Raw genomic sequence first — 21397 nt, forward strand, 5'->3', positions numbered from 1 at the left:
CCTTAAGATCTGCTATTGTGTGGCCAGGGAGGTTGAAGTGTTCTCCTACAGGTTTTTGTATATTGCCATTCCTAATGTCTGATTTGTGTCCATTATCCTTTTCCTTAGAGACTGTCCAGTTTGGCCGATGTACATAGCAGAAGGGCATTGCTGGCATATGATGGCATATATTACAATGTATATATGTACATCGACCAAACTGGACAGAACTGCTAGAACAGGGCCTCATCCTCCCTGATTGAACTAACCTCGTTATCTCTAGCTTGCTTCTTGCTTGCTTATATTTACCTGCCCCTGGAAATTTCCACTCTTGCATCCGACGAAGTGGGCATTCACCCACGAAAGCTCATGCTGCAAAACGTCTGTTAGTCTATAAGGTGCCACAGGATTCTTTGCTGCTTTTACAGAACCAGACTAACACGGCTACCCCTCTGATACTATAAAGCTTTTGATTAATATAAATCACACCCTTCCTTGATAACCTGATATGAGAGAAAGGACCAGCCTTGCCTCTGGTATGCCAAGAGAGTTCAGGTCCAGGTTCCTCAATTCTTGAGTGGGAGACGGAGAGCTTAGGAGAAGCCAAAGAGCTAAGAGCTATAGAAGACTAAAGAAGCTAACTTAGAGTTTTACTTAACTCACTGACTTAGAACTTACAATTAAGAACTAACAGACTAATAAACAAAAGGATAATTAACTATGAATGAAGAAACTTCCTTGGCATACCGGGTCACCCCTCTTACAGAGCTTGAACACTTGAGTCCTCCTTCTATGTCCAAACTTAGTTTCCTCACCCACAAAATGCCAGGGTACACTGGCCCCATGGGCTGGTATGTTCATACATACTGATGACATATACATATATATCAGGGGTAGGCAACCTATGGCATATGTGCCAAAGGTAGCACGCAAGCTGATTTTCAGTGGCACTCACACTGCCCGGGTCCTGGCCACCAGTCCGGGGGGCTCTGCATTTTAATTTATTTTTAAATGAAGCTTCTTAAAAACATTTAAAAAACCTTATTTACTTTACATACAACAATAGTTTAGTTATATATTACAGACTTATAGAAAGAGACCGTCTAAAAACATTAAAATGTATTACTGGCACGCGAAACTTTAAATCAGAGTGAATAAATGAAGACTCGGCACACCACTTCTGAAAGGTTGCCAACCCCTGATATATATTAATGACATTAGGTCATTCTCACATTTGTTATTTCCGTCCTACCCGCTTATTTCCAAGTTCTTTGTGGTGTACCAGTTAAGTTTAAAGAGGATATGAACTTAGGTAGCTTCCCTATACCAACCTGCTTCAATGCATCCTTTATCTATGTTAAAGGTCACAACCATATATGGACCTTATGGTTTAGCTCATCACCACCTATCTAGGTGAAAGGTCTCAAACATATGCATGGTAACTTTGCCTTAGCTCAGCATACAGGATGTTGCCTGCAGGTCCTTTGTGTTACAGTCAAAAATACTCTTAATATAAATCTATAAACCTAGTATAATAAAACAAATAATCAAACCCATGAGAAAATAAGAAAACCATAAGAAAAGATATATAGGCAAGCAAGCAGATATACAGGCAAGCTAGCCCTATAGGTTACAACAATAGAGCTGAAGGATCAAATGATGGAAAAATGCACTAATTCAACATGCTAGTTTGCCCTATGCTAATGATCAGCCTTCCATGCCCAAGTCTAACTTCCTCACCCTCAAGGTATTGGGGTGCACTTCTCCTATAGGTTAGCATATGAATACATATTAATGCCATTTAGCTCACTGTCATATCCGTCACTTCTTGCTCCAGCAGGTTGCCGGTTATCATTCCCATGTTCCTTTGGTTGCCATTTACCATTTGTCACAGACTCACAAATCCTGCCCACGCTTGGCCCCGTGCAGTCTGGGGGGGGGGGTGCCCCTTTCAGTGAGACAGCCCTTCTCGGGGGGCCACTCTCTCTCGGGGTCAGGCCCCTCAATCTCCTGGAGCTGCACCTCTCTGAGCCTTAGCACACCAGTTTCTCGCCGTGGGCCCCCTCAGGGAGTCCACTCGCTCTGGACCCCCAGGGCCTCCACCCCCAAAGGGGTTGATGGGACCCTGTTCTCTAGATCATAGTGACTCCCAGCAAGCGTAAAACACGAGGGTTTATTGAGCATTGAACACAGCTCAGGAAACTCTCAGGCCTGGCCTCCCTCAGCACAGCACATCCCAGTCTCCCTGCATCCAGGTGGGCCCTGCCTGCTCCCCATCTCCAGCCTGAGTCCCCCTTCTTCCCAGCTGGGCATCTGATATCAATGGCCCCAAGCCCCCTCTGTCCATTGTCTTCTCTCCAGGTAAACGGGGTCCTAAACCGGGTCCCAGACCTCCTCTCTTCGCTTCTGTCCTCTGGCTGGAACCGGCTGGTTAGGTCACTGGGGTCCTCTCTTCACAGCCCATTATCCTCCCACTGGCCAGAACTGGCTGCGACTCCTGAGCTGGGCCTCCAGGTCACTAGTCGCTGGGGTCTCCATCCCGCAGGCCATTGGCCGGGGTCCCAAGTCCCCTCGCTGGTCCTCTGTAACAACAAACTCCCTCTCCCCATACCTTGTTAAACCAGTAACACCCAGGGAAACTGAGTCCCACCCCCTCTGCATGCAAACCATTGGAAAAACCACAGAAAAACAAGAAACTCTCCCTCTTCATCACACCATTAGATTTCAATTCCTGCCACGAAGCAAGTTATTCCTAGTTCCCCAAAATCTAAGGGTAACCATCAGGCCATTTATCTGTGCCAAAGGTGGCAGGCCTGCTATACATATGCTAACTTGTTTAAGCTAATATCTTACAGAAGTGGTTCTCAATCAGGGGTACATGTACATGTACCCCTGGTGGTATGCAGAGGCCTTTCGGGGGGTAACATCAACTCATCTAGATATTTGCCTAGTTTTACAACAGGCTACATAAAACACACTAGCAAAGTCAATACAAACTAAAATGTCATTCAATGACTTGTTTATATTGCTCTATAAACTATACACTGAAAGGGAATACAGAAGGAAACAGCCACATATATAGAAGAAAAAGGGGAAGGTCACGGATACGGGCCAAGTACCCACCAGTCTGTACTTGCACAATGTTTTGCAATTCAGATACAAGTATTTTAACAGAAGAAAGAGCAAATAAAAGAAAACTAAGAACTGGTTTGGGTCCTGCAGGGTATTGCTCTGTGGTGTACTACTCTATTACACTAATAAACACTTGTAGTAGTAGAACATATAGAAGCTATCAAAGATTTTACTAGAACTGTTTTAAAACATATTTACCTGCTCCGTTTATAAAATAAAAATAATTTCTTTAACTGCCAGCCCTGCTGACTCACCTTTCCATCTGAAAGCCAACCTGGGTACTGTGCTTTCTGCCTCACGCATCAACAGATTGCGCAATCAGAATTTAAGTAACAATTCTATTGTTGATGCATGAATCAGAACAGAGTCCAGCTCCTTGTCCCAGAGCTGTGTTGGTTCTGCAGGACTAACTGAAGTAAAAAAAATAAACTTGTTAGTAAAGTAGACCTGACTGAATACCCACAGGGAGTGAGTCTACCGAGTTAAGAAGAAGAGTCAATTTTCAGAGTAGAACTATGTTTTTAAGTTGTATATAGAGCAACGTTTCAAGACGCAATCTCTCTAGGTGCTAGTAAAGCAAGAAATAGGTACCGATAGCGACTGGAATATCTCATTTTAGTAGCTAAGTAAAGTGAAATCCTACTCCTTTTCATCAAAGCTATATGCAAGTCAGACCCTTACACCCCTTGCCTAAACTTCAGTTCTATTCACACCTTTTTACTGGCCTATTTCCTCTCTAAATACCTATTTGCCTTTGGAACCTTGATTTTTAAATGTTCCCAATTAATATTAAATTGTCAAAGATAAGGATACAATAAACCAAACTTAGTTTCCAGGTTTGAGGCTCTAGGTTGGGTACAGACAATTTAATTTAGCAGCAGATCCTGGATGCCACTTTGAACAATAGAACTTATGTAAGAGAAAAATTATTAGTTAAGCAAACAAACAGATGTACAATTACCATTTACACGGGTACCACAATTATACTCACATTCAAAGATGGAATGGTGTATGAGCTGATCAGTCTACTGACAACAAAATGAAGTATAGCTTTCTAATCAGGTAACCTAACTGGATGCTTTTGGTGTTCATTGGTGCTCCCCCAAATTAGCAAGGCTACTCCTTTTGTAACCTATTAAAATACTAATTAACATTAAACCTATTTCCATATTCACATTCTGCCACCTCTTTATTGGCTCTTTACATTACAAATTATTTAAACTAACACCTGCACCAATTTCCTTTCCATGCTATCAGAATAGATAGCATTTTAATAACCCATTCCAAATTCTAAAAAACATCCATTAAAAACGGCTGCTAAAACCAGTTATAACCGCAACATAACCCTAGGTCATGTCCTTGGTACCTTCCATTTTCCCATCACGTACTATCTCCAACTTATCTCTAACTTTTACTCACACTAACAAGCTCAGTTTTTCATACTCCTCCACATTTAGCCCAATTTTTTTTTTAAACCTAGCACATTTTCTAGACTACATCTTCTCCCTTTTTAGTTTTCCTTTCACCCAAACAGCACCTACTTCATCATCACTCTTTTTTGTAGCGCCTTTCCTCTGACTTTTTCCAATTAAATACCTGGTTTTCCACCTCTCCTTCTGCCAGCTTTATCCTCATTTCTAAAAACAGCCTCAAGGTATAAATATCACATCCATGTTTATTTTCTGTTTCTAGAATCCACCCAAGGGAACACGTCTCTCTTACATTACCCAACCCATTTCTTATGCAGAAATTCACAAAAATAAATAAATAAATAAATAAAATAAAGGACACCCCCACCTCCCTACACATAACCAGTTTCCACTCACTTCCAGTGCTGGGATAACTAGGCAATTGTTGGTTTGTACATCTCCCACCCCAGCTCCCTCTTCACCCCTTTAAAGAGAAATCTGTATCTCCTACACTAATACCAAGGGATGGGAAAATTCCTCTGCTACTCCATTTTGGGGACTCTCTCATTAGGCAGGGAATTCAGAAGAATGTTCAGTTCTCTACCCCCCCTTCCTCTCTAAGTGTATGTGGCAGTTAGTGCCAGAGGCTGAACCACACATGATGGATAACACCCCACTGGAGGAAGGCATCAGTGGGCTAAGCACTTACCTACTTAGGTGGGCAGTGCTTCCCATCCTCATAGGCCATCTCTGCTGTGACGGGCAACTCCCCACTTACAAGGTAGCGGGAGAGGAGTCTTCCTTCAAGCCAGACCCTGTCTGGGGAGCAGAGGTCTCTAAAGTAATGGGCATTTAGTGCCCATAGCTCACATTCTATTTGGGGGCAATCAGGAAGGGGGAGGGAGTACCAGGAGGCAGTACCGCCCCCTCCCCCCCGTCACAGCCCTTTAGAGGTGGGCTCTGACTGGGGAGTGGGCAGGGCCCCTTGTAGCCTTATTAATGGACTGGTGGTTAATCAATTTATATCAATCACTTAGACCACAATGGTCAACGAAGGTTTGGTCTCCTGAGGGCTACAGCATCAGGAATATTATCATCCGTATCATTAGAATAAGAAACAACTGCAATTTATTACAAGTCCCTTTATTAACGAGTCCACTAAGCAGATGAACAATCCCACAAACACTAAAATACAACAGACAGAGAAAAGGTGTGAAGCATTTAGCCCTATGACTAGCAACTACCACCACCACCACCAGCAGCAGTGGTTGCCATCCTAGCATCTCTGGACTTCTTTGGTTCACCTTTTATGCTTACACACACACACTAAGGCTCATACATATGCATAAGGCTTCCAACCCCTTTTTCCTCATCCATACTTCCACATCCCACTAATTTAGGGGCACCTCATTTCTCATTGGCTATCCCTTAGTTCCCCTTACTCTCATTATGCATTTCTGTAAACTAGTTTGCATGGTAACCTGCAGAATTTCTCACGATGTTACAATTGGGTGCTTCACGGTCTAGACAAGTACACTGTGGTATATTTTCCCTAACATGACCCACTGGCACATTCTTTACAGTAACCTTGTAATTTCACTGGTACAGGGTTATTCCTGGGTCACCTACTTATGCCAACCCTTCTAAGGCCTGAGGACTAATATGGCTAAGTGAAATGTGACAGGCCTCAACTTGTAGGCCCTGTGACCCAACATTAATTTTTATATTTCAGTCTATATCTTAAATATACTTAATATCTATTATTCTTGGCTGCATCCTCCCACCCAAAGTTCACCTCAGTAGGGTCTCCCTCTCCCCCATTACAGCCTATCCGGAGGGGGCAGTTGTGGTCAGGAACCCCCATCACATCCCACCTGGGAGGGGTCAGCTGGGGTCAGGGTTAAGGCCCCCCCCCGCAGGTCACAACCCACTCCTGCGGGAAGCCAGAGGGCCCTGCACCCCAACTTCACAGTCAGACATGACTCTCAGTCAGCAGGTAAAACAGAAGGTTTATTAGTCGACAGGAACACAGTGCAGAACAGAACTTGTTAGCACAGAAATCAGTGACTTTCAGCCAAGTCCATCTTGTGGGGAGGGGAGCCCAGAGCCAGGGCTCTGGCCTTCCCCCTGCACCCCAAGCCAGCCGAGAGGAACTCGCTTCCAGCTGCCTGGCCCCTCCCTCTGCCCAGCTCTACAATGTCCTTCTTAAGGAGATGGCTATATGCCATCTCCATGCTGTTCCCAAGTGGTCAGGGACTCTCAGGCCTGTGCCCTCTCAGCTCCCCATGGTCCCTGGGAGGAACCCCTGCAGTGCGACAGCCCTTCTTTGGGGTCCACTCACTTCTGGGGTTAAGCTGTAGGCTCCTCCGCCCCCTGGAACCAGTCACAGCCCACATGGGGGCAAGGGGAGGTAGGCAGTTGGGGTCAGGCCCCTGCCCAGTCACAGCCCACCTGGGGGGGAGGAGCAGTTGAGGTCAGCCCCCCCCCTCCGTCACAGCCAACGGGGGGGAGGGGCAGTTGAGGTCAGGCCCCCCCGTCACAGCCAATGGGGGGAGGGGCAGTTGAGGTCAGGCCCCCCCCCGTCACAGCCAATGGGGGGAGGGGCAGTTGAGGTCAGGCCCCCCCCGTCACAGCCAATGGGGGGGGAGGGGCAGTTGAGGTCAGCCCCCCCCCGTCACAGCCAACGGGGGGGGAGGGGCAGTTGAGGTCAGCCCCCCCCCGTCACAGCCCACGAGGGGGGGGAAATTGGGGTCAGGCCCCCCCCATCAGAACTCGCTCGCTCTCCCCCCGCTGGGGGAGACTCACTCACCCGCCGCCATTCCAGACGCGACCCGGGGGCTCGAGTCGCGACTCACTAACGCGAGCGCCTTGGCGGGGGGTGGGTGGGAAGGGCATCACAGGCTCCGCCCCCGCCCGCCGCGAGGCCACGCCCCCAATCGACGTGCTCTGGGCTTGACTCCCCAGCCTTGTCCCTGCGGCGGAAGCGGTGGCCGGCCGGGGCGGTGGAGGCGTCGCGCGAAGCTGATGCAACCCGGCGCCGGGAGAAGGGCAGCGGGGGCGCCTCGCCGGCGAGCAGCGGAGCGGGTCGGGTCACGGTAAGGGCGGGGTCACACGGGGGCTCCCCAAGCCCCCCCTAGAGCCGCTGCCCGTGGGGGGGGGTCTCCCCTCCTGCCCCCCCCTCGCGCCAGGCCCTGCCCCGCTGGCGGGGTGCGGGGGGGGGGTGAGTAGTGGGGACGGGACCAGCCCCCTCGGGACAGGCCCTGCCCCGCTGGCGGGGTGCGGGGGGGTGAGTAGTGGGGACGGGACCAGCCCCCTCGGGACAGGCTGGCTGGAGCTGCTAGGGGGGCGTTCAGGTAATAGCGGGGGGGGGGACTAGGAGGGGAGGTGGGAGCGCTCCGCACAGCGTTGATATGGTGAGAACAACATTGATCAAGGAGCCACAGGACAGGCAAGGAAGAAATACCCCCCCCCCCCATCTTAGGAGCCTGGGTAGGGTGACCAGAGGGCAACTGTGAAAAATCGGGACAGGGGGTGGGGGTGGGGGTAATAGGAGCCTATATAAGAAAAAGCCCCCAACATTGGGACTGTCCCTATAAAATCGGGACATCGGGTCACCCCAAGCCTGGGTGACAAACACAAGGCATTGGAATTACTCTCATAGGAGTGTAAATTCAAGGTGGTGTTACTGAAAATCTGGAGGGTTGATTCACGCTACTGGCATGTTTAGTATCCATGGTAGTAACCTGTTTAGGAAGGCTGGAAAGGGAGTGGCACTCCCTGTCAATAATGGCATCAGCTGTTTCCAGGTCCCTGGTAACTCGGAGGAAAATGATTTTAAATGCTCATGGATCAGTGTTCTAACAGATAAAGCACAAGGTGGGGTATTAGTTGATGTTTGCTACAGACCATCAAATAGCCCAAGGGAACAGGAGGACAGCCCATAGCTATAATGTGTGTGTGGGGGGGGAAAGCTGTGTGATCATGGTGGGGTTTTCAATTTGATATGGGGAGGTCTCGTGCTACCAGTATTAAAGCATCGTTGGAATTTCTAATCACTATATATGACAATTTAATAACTCAAAAAGTGTTGAAGCCAACACAGAGGAATTCTTTATTAGATCTTGCTTTACCAGATGTAGTAGAAACATAGGCCCTTGTATCGGAGGCCTGGTATGAGGCAAGACCTGCTCACAGAATCTGGCAAGAACAGGGCTGATATTGCAGAAATACACATTCCTAAAAAGTGCTAGCCACAGAGTACTCACACAAACACGTTCCGATATCAAGTAGTACCAGAACATCCCGATGCCAAGAAGGTACAAAAACATTCCCCAAGGATAACAGGAACACACCAACCCCTCCTAAAAGATAAGGTCAGGATGACCGTACGTAACTTGTTTATATCAGGGTATAAAGATGTATCTCAGGAGTATCTTTGGCCAGCTGAGGGGGGAATGGAAAGCCCTGCCACTGAGTGAGCTACGTCCATTGTCATGGGTATACATGTCTTAGTATCCTTGTAGAGTCTGCCAGGTGCTATTACTGTGCTTCACCTGGCACCTTCGTAAACATTAACAGATCTTGTGGTCATTGGGTGGTTCGCTCGAGGTCTGTTGTGCTAGCTGGCTGAGCACAGCTGGGGCAGCACACAGAGAGAACACACACGTAGCCAAACATCTGACCACACCAGATAAAGCTGTGAACAGATTTAGTTCTGATCACAGAACTAAAAAGTAATGGTGGCTTAAGTACAAGCAATCTTGACTTGATCACATTTATAATATGCAAGTAGAATAAAGTCCAGACCAGTAATATATGTACTTTAATAGGACCAGTTTCACAAAGCTGAAAATAATTATGAGCCAAATCGGCTGTAAGGAAGAATTTAATCAGAAAAAAGTGAATGATAATTGGGAATCATATAAGAACACCTTACTAGATGTCCAAAAATCCATACTCTAGAAAGAAGGCCATAGTGGGTTAAAAACAAAAACTTGGTTTAGAGGGGAAGTAAAGGCAGGTGTTTAAAAAAAAATAGAAGAAAGGGGAAGTTGATAGTAATGAATATAATTCAGAAGTTGGGAACTGTACAAAATTGATTAGGAAAGTAAAGGGATACAAGGAGAAATCCATGACTAGCCGAGTTAAGGACAATAAGGAGACTTTTTAAAATATATTAGGAACAAAAATAATCCTGACAATGGTATTGGTCCATTACTGGATGGAAATGGTAGAATTATCAATAATAATGCAGAAAAGACAAAAATGTTAAATAAATATTCCTGGTTTGTATGGGGGGGGGGGAACAGATGCTTCTACTCTCATCATCTGGTGATGCTAACACTCTTTGCATTCCATTAGTTTCTGTGGAGGACAGACACTTTTAAATCTGCCTGTCCAGATATCTTGCATCCAAGAGCTTCCTGAGGCTCTCCCTGGACTGTTCATGTTGATTGGGGCATTGGGGAAGTTCCAGAAGACGGGAAGAAATCTGATGTTGTGCCAGTTTTTAAAAAGGGTAAATCAGATGACCTGGGTAATCGTAGGCTTGTCAGCCTGCCCTTGATCCTGGGCAAGGTAATGGAGTGGCTGACACATTACTCTCCTTTAATTCTTTATTGAGTGAGTCATGTAATTAATGTAAATCAACAATGGATTTATGGAAAATAGAGCCTGTCAAAGTAACTGGATATCTTTTTTTAATGAGATTACACGTTTGGTTGACAAAGTTAATAGTGTTGACACAGGATACTTAGACTTCTGCAAAGTGTTTGACTTAGCACCCTACTATATTTTGAATTAAAAAAACTAGAATGATATAAAGTTAGCGTGGCACACATTAAATGGAGTAAAAACTGGCTAACTGATGGTTTCAAAATGTAATTATAAACAGGAAATCATCATCAAGGGGGTGTGTTTCCAGTAGGGTCCCTCAGGGATTGGTTCTTGGCCTTATGCTATTTAACATTTTTATCAATGAAACGACACACAAATTGGGGGAGCGGTAAATAATGAAGAGGGCAGGTCACTGATTCAGAGCAATCTGGATCGCTTGGTAAACTGGGCACAAGCAAACAACGTGTGTTTTAATGCGGCTAAATGTAAATGTCTACATCTAGGAACAAAGAATGTAGGCCACATTCCAGGATGGGAAACTCTATCCCAGGAAGCAGTGACTCTGAAAGAGATTTGAGGGTCATGGTGGATAATCAGCTGGATATGAGCTCCCAGCGTGAAGCTGTGGCCAAAAAAGCTGATGCAATCCTGGGATGCATAAACGGGAATCTCAAGTAGGAGTGGAGGGGTTATTTTGCATCTGTATTTGGCACTGGTGCGACCGCTGCTGGAATGCTGTGCCCAGGTCTGGTGTCTGCGATTCAAGAAGGATGTTGATAAATTGGAGAAGGTTCAGAAAAGAGCCATGAGAATGATTAAAGGGCTAATGATAGACTCAAGGAGCTCCATCTACTTAGCTTAACAACGAGCAGGTTATGGGAAGACTTGATCACAGGCTGTAATTACCTACGTGGGGAACAAATGTCCCGCCAGTGTCCCCCTTTGCGTTCAGTGGCTATAGAAGAGGAAGGTTTGAAGCTTCAGTCTAACATGATCCAATGGCTGGAAGCTGAAACTAGACAAATTCAGACTGGAAATAAGGTGTAAATTGTTAACAGTGAGAGTAATTAACCAATGGAACATTTCACCCAGGGCCATGATGGAGTCTCCATCGCTGAGAAATTTTTAAATCAAGATTGGGTGTTTTTTCTAAAAGCTCTGCTCTAGGATTGATTTTGGGGGAAGTTCTGTACTGTACAGGGGGTCAGACTAGATGACCTTGGAATCTATGGTTTCAAACCGGTGGCTGGGGAGTGAAAGTCTCTGTGCCCCACTACCCAGCCCTGCCTGCCCCCGGTCTGTGAGTGGGGAGAGGGGAGAGATGCCTCCCTGCCAGGGTCAGAGGGTGGTTATAGATTTTTAACAGAGTCTGAACCGTGCCAGGGCAGGTGCCTTGCCCATGCCCTCTAGTGAGCTGTGCCAAGAGACCAGCAAGGGGGGTGAGCCCCACACAGCTTCCTCTCCCACTACACAAGGCCATCAGGGTGTGTGCCTCTCCCTGTGTGCAGGGACAGTGGGATCTGTGCCCTGGCTGAGCTGGAAACCACACCAGGAGTCCTCCCCCTATGACTATCAGGAGGGTTCCCCTCCCTCCCTTTCCTCCTGTGACATGTCTTCTGTTTAATCACAGTTTGTAACAGCTTGACTGGTCATAGGCTGACGCAATGGGGGACGAGCTGACCCCGAGGGAGAAATGCCACCTGATCACCCGGAACCTACAGGTACCTCTGGGGTGGGGGCCTTCTCTGCCCAGTTACTGAGACGAGATATACAAAGGGATACGTGCTTTGCTCTACTTATCTAATTATTACTACTTATGTTGCGGTGGTGCCAAGGACCCCACTGCACCAGGGGCTGTACACAAAGCCAGTCCCTGCCCTGGAAAGCTCCCACTCTAAGAAGTGTCCTGAGGATTGGGGTGCCCCTTGTGCACCCCTCCCTAGATGATTGTGGAGTTTCTGTTGTAACCGCGCTTCTGGGCTTGGTTCCTGCCTCTGCCGTACTGTGATCTTGGGAAGCCCCTTAACCTCTTTGTGCCTCCATTTCTCCAGCTGCAGTATAGGGAGAATGCTGAGCTGCCTTGCAGAGGTTTTTCTTTATCTCTTGGCTCTTCCATAATGCTCATCAAGTGCCTCACAGTCACTAATGGATTTATCAACTCAGCAGCTCAGTGAGATGGATAAAGATCATTGTCCCTATTCTGGAGAGGGGAAACTGAGGCACGGAGAAACTAAACAACTCACCCAAGGCTAGAGAGAGCCAGGTATAAAACCTAGATCCCCTGATCCAGAGTTTTAACCGGATGACCATCCTTCGTCTCCTGGAGTTACGAGCCCAGTGTATTGTGTTCCTTCTCCATGGCTGTCATGGTCTCTGCTGGGTCAATAGGCATGCTGAGTCTGTTGCGCTGTGTAACATGCAGCCTCTGGTTTCCTCGCAGGAGGTTCTCGGGGAGGATAAGCTGATGACCATCCTGAAAGAGCGAGATCTGAAGGTGTACTGGGGGACAGCCACAACAGGCAAGCCTCACGTAGCCTACTTCGTACCAATGTCCAAGATTGCAGACTTCCTGAAGGCTGGATGTGAGGTACCTGCTCTACCCTAGATGCTGAGACCTTGGGGAGGCCAAAGGGAGAGAAGGGGAGCTTCAGACCCAAAGAGGTCAGGAGCACGGGATACCTTCAGCTCCATGTTGGGTGGCAGAAAGGAACCTGTAACGCCTCTTATCTGTGTAACACCCAGCGTGACGTGCCCAACTCCCCCTCCCGTTCTGTGCCAGGTGACGATCCTGTTCGCTGACCTCCACGCGTACCTAGACAACATGAAGGCGCCCTGGGAGCTGCTGGAGCTGCGCACACAATACTACGAGACCGTGATCAAGGCCATGCTGGAGAGCATCGGCGTGCCTCTCGACAAGCTGAAATTCATCCGGGGCACTGACTACCAGCTCAGCAAGTGAGCTTGTGGGAGCCTGCTCCTCTCACAGGGAGTGTTCCCTCCATTGCCTGGGGGGTGGGATTTGATGGCTACTATGAGGGAGAGGGGACAAGCAGCATGGGAGGAGTGAGCCTCAACTATCTCACGTGCTGACCGGCTCCACAAAGGAATCCGGGGGTGGGGGAGACAAGTGGGATATCGAGCCAGCTGGGGGATCTGTCTTTTTCTGAGCTAGTGTCATTCAAGAAAGGGTGGGGGGGTAAGATAGCTACATGCCTGATTTCTCTCCGCTCCCACCAGTGTCCCCCTTTGCGTGCAGTGGCTATAGAAGAGGAAGGTTTGAAGCTTCCATTTGTCTGGCTTCAGCAGCAGCATCAACCTGTTCTCTCCCCCCAGGGAATACACATTGGACGTCTACAGGCTCTCCTCTCTAGTCACCCAGCACGATGCCAAGAAAGCTGGAGCAGAGGTGGTGAAGCAAGTGGAGCATCCCTTGCTGAGTGGTCTGCTCTACCCAGGACTGCAGGTACCTTCAGGGCGGGGGGCAGAGACCCTGATGGAACACATCCCCCTCCCCTGGAAGGCTGCAATGCATGCGCCAGGCTGATCGCAATCCCCCTCCCCCTACTGCTGATCAGGGCAGATTTTCTTTCATGCTAATCAGCATGAGTATCTGATATGCAGCCCAAATCTCGAGGACTTCACCTGGTGTCAGTGCAGTGCATGGATATAGTGGAGGTGTGGCTGGTTGTTTTCACTGGTGTTTACCAGTTGCACAATATCCCGACGTGTCCAGGATGGGTGTGGGATACCACTTACATGTGGAGCTGGGATTCCCAGCTCTGAGAGCTGGGTGGATTTCTAGGGTGTGAATGCTAAAAGTCTGATGTCAGCTGGGGTGTGGGAGTCCTCGTGCTGCAGCGTCACGCTCGTGGGTGTGTTCTCCCCACAGGCCCTGGACGAGGAGTACTTGAAGGTTGATGCTCAGTTTGGAGGAGTGGATCAGAGGAAGATTTTCACCTTTGCAGAAAAGGTTAGAACTGGGGAGTGTTTTGAACTTCCAGAAATGCAAGAGGCTCCCCCAGGTGGCTGGTTCCAGATCTCTGCCTGCAGCTGGATGGCCAGCGTTGTCTTATGCAGAGTATCTGTGAGGTCACCCAGCCCTCTCTTCAGGTTCCTGCTGCTGCCCATTGGTGCTCCGTGGCTGCTGATGTAGCTGTTCACAGGGATGCGCTGCCAGGTCAATGTTTGCCGCTGGGGCCCTGCCCCATGCAGGGGTGACAGTGACACGGCTTTTCCTTCCCCCTCAGCGCCTGATGGTGCCCGTCGCTCGCTGCCCCCTGCAGTTTGCCCACTGGCGTGTGCTGGGGGCAGGTCTGGGCTGACTGAAGAATGGAGCCTCCTCCAAGCAGAGGGGCTTGGGATTCAGCAACATGGTTTGAGCCCAGCTTTCTGCACTGGGGGATGTCTGGAGCCCAGATGCTAGGGAGGAAGAATGCACTGGGGAGTGATGGTGAAAGCTGCTCCTCAGCTGAGGATGCGTAAAGACTTGTAACTCCTTTTCCTTCCCTAGTACCTGCCCTCCTTGGGCTACACCAAACGCCTCCATTTGATGAACCCAATGGTGCCGGGGCTGACAGGCACCAAGATGAGCTCTTCCGAAGAGGTAGGTTGATGAACCGCATCAGTCTATGGAGCAATCCTGCAGGGCGAGGAGTCTAACCCTTTGGGGCTGGTAGGCTAAGTCCTGGAACTCCACTGGCTGAGAAAGGAGCCCTCCTCTCACTGTTGGTGGTGGCTTGAGAGAGGTGGTACCAACTCCAGCACACCCTGCCTCTTCTAGGGCGGAGGTAGGGAAAGATGCTGAGTGCCCCAGAACAGAGACAGGCGCCCTCAGGTTCGCTGAAGGTAGCTGCAGAGCGCTGAACCCTACAACTGGGCTAAAGTAAAACTCCTCTGCATCCAGGGTGATACTAAATTAGCACAGGAACCCGAGTGGCTGCACTGCCTGCTTCTGGTTGAGCTCACAGGTCTCCTCTTCTCCTTCCACGTCCTAGGAATCGAAGATTGACCTTCTGGATCGGAAGGAGGATGTGAAGAAGAAACTGAAGAAGGCATTTTGTGAGCCGGGAAACGTGGAGAACAACGGCATTCTGTCATTCATCAAGCACGTCCTCTTCCCACTCAAGTCAGGTGACTGTCTCCATGCCCTGGAGAGGTTGAGAGGGGGCAGTCTTTCATCAGAGCCCTTGCTGGGCGACGGCTGCTTAAATGCAGGCAAGAGGCAGGAAAGCGAGCATGTTTCTCTCTGCATCCTAATGCAAGGCACCCACTCGTGTGCTCCAGAACCTGGCTCTGCCTCCACCTCTCCGAGAGCCAGAAAGGAGACACTGTGCGTTCATAGCAATGACATGACCTTTTCTGGTCCCTGCTGCGATACCCCTCATCAGTTGTTGGGGTGAGGTGTGTGGGGGGGTTATTAGAGTTGCCAGTGGGGACAGTGCTTCAGCGATTTGTCTTCATCTCGGTTAATCTGACTCTCTAAACCCTCCTTGTGTCACAGAGTTTGTGATATTGAGAGACACAAAATGGGGAGGAAACAAAACCTACACGACTTATGAAGAGCTGGAAAAGGACTTTGCGACTGAGGTAACTTGTGGCGGGGGGTTGCTATCCACCTCCCTCATGCCCACACTGCTGTGTGCATGGAAAAACCCCTGGAGCATGCAGGGAGGCCCAGGCTGATTCCTCTGCCACAGGCTTTGAGTAGTGGGGCAAATGTTGATCTCTTGCACCACATGTAAGTCTGTAGGATTGCATGGGCATCAGTAAGGGCAGATTCTGGCCCAGTGAGTGTGGTGGTGCAGGTGCCATGATGGTGTGAGTCAGCTACGCCCAGGAGCAGCCAGACAATCAGTGGCTGGTGCAGTATCCCCTGTCTGTAAGTCTAGTTGTTAATGATCTTCCATTTCTGGCAGTGCCTTTCATCTCTATGAACCCTCCAAATTTAGCAATACACAGATCACCCACAGGGAAATGCAGCCATCTCTGGGTGGGAAAACATTAGCTGTTCAACAGCACAGAGCAACAATTTAGGATAACAAGTGGAGAAGAATCTGTTTCCGGTTTAAGCCTCAGGGAAGTTTGAGGGAGATGGAATGTCATTATCAAAGCTGGAATTTGACCAGGGTGGTGGGGTAATGTCCCTGCTCTTTGCTGGCAGGGGAGGGGAAAATACCATGAGATCTCTAATTACAATGGTGAGACCTTCGGTTTTACATTTCCAGTGCCACAGCGCCTTCTAGCACCACAAAGGAGCATTGGGTGTGGCCCTGACTCCCAGGAGAGCGTGGCTGAGTCACCAACCCCATATCCTGCAGCTTCCAGCTATTCCTCCGGGGGACGGGTCTCCCATCCAGCTAGTGACCCAGCCCTGTCCTTCTTAGGATGTGATCCCATTAACTCTCACAGCATAAGTCACTGGCTGCCCCACCTTACAGCTTTCAAAGACATATTTGTCTAAATGGGCACAGTCATACGAAACTGCTCCGCCCTTCCAGTCCACTTCTCCCCGTGCCCCAGAGAAAATCTCCTCCACAAACCCTTTTCTTTATTCACGTGGCAGGTCGTGCACCCGGGGGACCTGAAGAGCTCAGTGGAAGTGGCTCTGAACAAGCTGCTTGACCCCATTAGAGAGAAGTTCAACACCCCAGAACTGAAGAAATTGACCAGCGCAGCGTATCCTGACCCGTCTAAATCCAGTGAGCGAATGCCATGAGCTTCCAAGGGAGGGGAATCTTGTTACGAAGGCCTGGGCTAGGGAGATGAAGCCTCCTGGTGGGGCTGAGAGCAAACAGAAGAAATTCTGGAACTTGAATTCCGCCAGCAATGACCACGGGTGGCTCAGAGTCTGGGTGATACAGGCCTTGGTCTCACCGCCTGATGCAGCTCTTCTTCCTGCCTCTCTTTGGCCAGCAGCTGTCACATCTGACGTGGCCCAAGCCACCAGCAACGAGGGCTGATGAAAGAATGACCTATGGGCCATGTGCCTATCCCAGAAACTACAGATCCCAGCATGCAGTGCTCCATTTCTATTGGAGCTGCAGTCAAGCTGGAACAGTGCATGCTGGGATCTGTGGTCCGCACAGGCTGTATTAGAGAAGAGGGTGGCTGCAGTTTGCTTGATTTGTATATGAATTGGTTGCTACTGGCAAACCAGAAACAGTGACCCTTGTCTGGGGAGAGTTCAGGTTCTCCTAGTCCCTGCACCCCTCCCACAAAAGCACCTTCACTTGTGGCTGGGCACAACTCTTCTCAGGGCAGGCTGGTTTCACTCACTCTCTTTCTTTTGCACATGCAGAGGCTTCAGTGAAAAACTCCACCAAGAATTCAAACCCTGAGGATGTGGTCCCGTCCCAACTGGACATCCGTGTTGGCAAAGTGATCAGCGTGGAAAAGGTACCGATGCTTTAGCAAGGATCCTGTGACAGGAGAGCAGGGATGGCAAAGAAAGTGGGGGCAGACAGTGGTTTGCAAGGAAAGTAAATCCTTCCAGGCTTGTCAGAAAGGGTTGGCTCTCTCTGCATGCTTAGCTCTAGGCTTGCTCTGCAGGAGCAGCACCTTGCAGCAATTCTTCCCTGAGGTTTCTGAGAGTCCTGTGCCTGGGAAGTCCCCATACAGGAGGGACTGGGCTTGGGAAGCAATGAGATTAGTAACTGGGTCCTGTCCACCAGAAGCCCTGACCCCAAAATGGCATCTCTGGGCTGCTTGGTACCAGAATAGGGGGCAGTGGTTTGGTAACATATTAGATGGCAGTTTTTCTCCACAGAGCTGTTTAATTATCAAGGCTTAGTGAGCTCACTAGGTGCTGGGAAATGGGCCTTACCTTTCATTAGTGATGGTCATGCTCTGGAATGCAGCTGAGTGAGGCAGGTGGGGATCTAGAAATGATCACTGCTGTGTCTGAATTGGAGGAGTGTTGGAGCAAAGATGGTGTAGGGGGTGAGACCTGCCACCAGACGGCACGCTTACCCTTAAACAGCTCTGTACTATTAACAGCAAGGTTAACCTGTGGAACTCACTTCTGCAAGACTTTGAGGCGAATAACTTAGTTTAAACAAAAAGATCAGATGCTTTAACGAATGAAAACATCTCTGCAGTCACACAGCACAGGACTAACCAAAGCCAATTACCGGGGCCAGTGATCATGATGCTTCAGTGCCTCGGGTGATCACCTGCTGGGGTCAGGAAGAAATTCTCTGCTCCCCAAAACTCTTCATTAGTGGGATAGTATTGTAGAGAGGGGACTTATCCCCAAAGGCAGTCAGCACCAGTCCCTGTTAAGGTCCTGGACTAGATGAGCCAGACAGTTGTTACATTCTCCCGTTAATCTCATTTGATGGTGAGCAGCTATCAAGGAAATTGCCCCAGGGGAAATTCTCCCACTTGGCACTGTCAGTTGCCTCTTCCTAGCCTGAGATGAGGGGGGAGGAATGGGGACAAGGATTTGGATCATCCAGAAGTGGAGGCTGCTCTGGGGGGCTTGTTTCCTCATGGAGTGACTCGAGCACTCACTTGGAGTGCGTATGTAAACCGCCTGGGTGCCTTCCTGCCCATGTGTGCTCTCAGCCCCCCTTCCCGAGCGATGACCGTTCCCAGCTGTACCTGCATTTGCATTGGCAGCACCCTGATGCCGACAGCCTGTACCTGGAGAAGATTGATGTGGGTGAGCCCGAGCCCCGGACGGTGATCAGCGGCCTGGTGCAGTTCGTGCCGAAGGAGCAGCTGCAGGACAGGATGGTGGTGCTGCTGTGCAACCTGAAGCCCCAGAAGATGAGGGGAGTGGAGTCCCAGGGCATGCTGCTGTGTGCTTCCAGGTGAGGGGGGGCAGGGATAGCAGGGGTGATGAGGCTGGATTTCAGCTTGTTTCCCACATGGGGCAGGAGGGGAGAATACAGCCTAGTCCCCCATCACCACTCACGACATCCAGGCTGCCTGTTGACCCCGGCTCTTTGCTCTCCTACCGGGAGGAGGATTAGAACAGGCCCCTTCTTTGAGGTGCTAGCTGGTCACTCCCTCCCCCTCTCTGTGTTTCTCCGCAGCGTGGGGGATCCCCGTCGGGTGGAGCCCCTGGACCCGCCAGCAGGCTCCTGCCCAGGGGAGCGTGTCTATGTGGAAGGCTACGAGAGCAGGCAGCCTGACGACGAGCTCAAACCCAAGAAGAGAGTCTTCGAGAAGTTGCAGGTAAGAGGGGGAAGCTTCTTGCCCACGATGGGACTGGCTGCTGCTGGGGACAGGGCCCATCTCTACAATCAGAGCCCTCTAGTCACCCAGGCAGCCTGCAGCAGCCCTGTCACAGCTTCAGGCTCTCTCAGTGCTTTACGGCCCCTGAATGAGATGGGGATGTCGCCCCTCTTTCCAGGTGGGGAGACTGAGGCACACTGCATGAAAGTGACTCATGTGAGGTCATACAGAGGGCAGAGCAGAGCCTAGAACTAGTCTCCAGTCCTGTGCTCTCTCCCCCCTGCCTGGGGAGTAGATGAACACAGCTGGCACAACACTGTCTAATCCTGGCTAGCCAGGCATCTGCCAGCTGTCAGTTAACTGGCAGTGGGGCTGGGGTGATTGTACTCCCTGGGGAGGCCAAGGCGGCAGCTATTGGCAGAGACCTGTTGAGACCCAGTCCATCTCAGTGGGGTCTTGTTACCTAGCAGCTGGCAGGCTGTTGCCACTTAAGGGCAGTGTCCAGTGGCCAGAGAGGGCGAGTGGGAGTCAGGACTCCTGGGTTCTGTTTTCTGCTCTGCCACTTACTTGCTGCATGGCTTTGGGCAAGTCACATTCCTGGTGTGTACCTCAGTTTCCCCAATGTAAAATGAGGAGTGGGGTATCTTGTAGGGAGGTTAGGAGGCTACTCGCATTGCTGGGAAAACACTCAAGGATCATCTAGTGAAAACAGCGATAGGGGTGTTACAGCAGGGTCTGCCTGTGCTCCCACTTTGCTTCACCATTGGTGCCTATAGTGAGGGTTAAGGGCCCCTTTTGCCCTTAATGAGAGTTACGTGGTAGCATTCCCTGTGAGACATCAGCTGGCATCCCTTCCTGGGGCCTGGCAGGAGCAGTGTGCCTGTGCCCAGGGATTTGGGAGGTGGTGGGGGCCTTAAACAAGGATTCCTAGTCCCAAGGCCACATACTGCAGGTGTGATCGGGATGAACAGGCATTGGCCAGCCAGTCTGACACGTCCCCCCACCTGCCTCTCCCCAGGCTGACTTCCGGATCTCTGAGGACTTTGTCGCCCAGTGGAAGCAGAAGAATTTCATGACCAGGCTGGGGAATGTCTCATGTAAAACACTGAAGGGTGGGAACATTAGTTAACAAGTGCCAGCCTGTCCCCCTTGTCCTCTCCTCACCTGTTGCCATCCACTGTTCCATTTTGGGTTCTGTTCCCCCAACCTCCACCACGATCGCCCCACTGCAGCATGCATCTAAGTGAGGGAGATTCAGCCCAAAGCACCTGGGGCTCGAGGCTGAATGTGCGAAATGTGGTAGCTGGTTCACACCTTGCAACTGAACTTGGGTAGGTCTGGTGGAGAACCGACCTCCAGAAGCAGCCGGTTTCCCTTCAAGCTGCTGCTGACCTGCTCCCACCCAGCTGATCTCTGGAGAAGGCCAAGCATGACTCAAGGACCATGTAGCTCCTGAGCCCCCAGCAGGAGCTAGCGCTGCAACCTCTGTTTCCCCTGTGAGTCCCCCTACGTGCTGCTCTCCTGAAGTGTCCGAAGCCGGGGTAAAGTTGTTTTGTAAAAGCACAGACTGGGTGGATTCCAGCCTCTTTGAAGGTTGCACTAGAGCCGGCTGGAAGCTGCCGCCGTTGGAAAGCTCTGCTCATTTTAAATGCAAGTATTTCAGGGAAGAATAGTCGTTCAAACCTGTGTCGTTCGTAAGGGGGAAGAGAGACTGCGGGACATCCTGTGTAAAGACAGTCACCCTACATCTGCCTCGGCCCCCCCATGCGATCTGCGCAGGGCTTGAACTGCGAAGACGAGGGGGCTGGGCCTGTGGAGGGCACGTAAGGCTCTCCAGACAAGCAGGGCTGCTCTGCAAGCCCGGGGACAGGGTTGTGGAGTTCAGCCCATGGAGCTGCAGGTGGGGTCCTCTCCCTTTAGTGTTGAATCTGAAATCATCCGTCATTGTTAAAAACCCCAATAAAGTGTGAAACTGCCTGAGGCGTGTGTGATGGGACTGTCTGGTGGAGCCAACAGCCAGATCTTCGACTGTGGGGGCAGGATTAACTGCGCTGAGCACCCCTGCCAGCCTCACTCCTGAG

The 21397-nt window shown here is 50.1% G+C and overlaps 2 protein-coding genes across 9 annotated transcripts in view; one reads left to right on the forward strand and one right to left on the reverse strand.

The window, feature by feature from the left end:
* LOC120389163 (S100P binding protein) overlaps nucleotides 1–7458 on the reverse strand; it is a 47208-nt gene extending 39750 nt beyond the window's left edge. For 5 of the 8 annotated variants that reach the window (XM_039511492.1, XM_039511491.1, XM_039511490.1 and 2 more), the window contains exon 1: nucleotides 7330–7457. The gene's annotated coding sequence lies outside the window, so the exon portion shown is untranslated. Of the gene's footprint in view, nucleotides 1–5229; nucleotides 5340–6861; nucleotides 6976–7329 lie in introns of those variants that run through there. The other 3 variants (XM_039511488.1, XM_039511487.1, XM_039511486.1) reach the window with 3 other exon arrangements.
* On the forward strand, nucleotides 7208–21397 carry YARS1 (tyrosyl-tRNA synthetase 1). The gene is made up of 14 exons (XM_039511493.1): nucleotides 7208–7615; nucleotides 11767–11857; nucleotides 12577–12723; nucleotides 12916–13091; nucleotides 13470–13599; nucleotides 14026–14106; nucleotides 14647–14739; nucleotides 15131–15266; nucleotides 15637–15722; nucleotides 16699–16834; nucleotides 17434–17531; nucleotides 18756–18949; nucleotides 19175–19316; nucleotides 20335–21397. The coding sequence occupies exons 2-14, from the start codon at nucleotides 11801–11803 to the stop codon at nucleotides 20443–20445; spliced, it is 1587 nt and encodes a 528-aa protein (XP_039367427.1). The 5' UTR covers nucleotides 7208–7615; nucleotides 11767–11800; the 3' UTR covers nucleotides 20446–21397.

Source organism: Mauremys reevesii, linkage group 23, assembly GCF_016161935.1.
Source record: "Mauremys reevesii isolate NIE-2019 linkage group 23, ASM1616193v1, whole genome shotgun sequence".
Lineage (NCBI taxonomy): Eukaryota > Metazoa > Chordata > Testudines > Geoemydidae > Mauremys > Mauremys reevesii.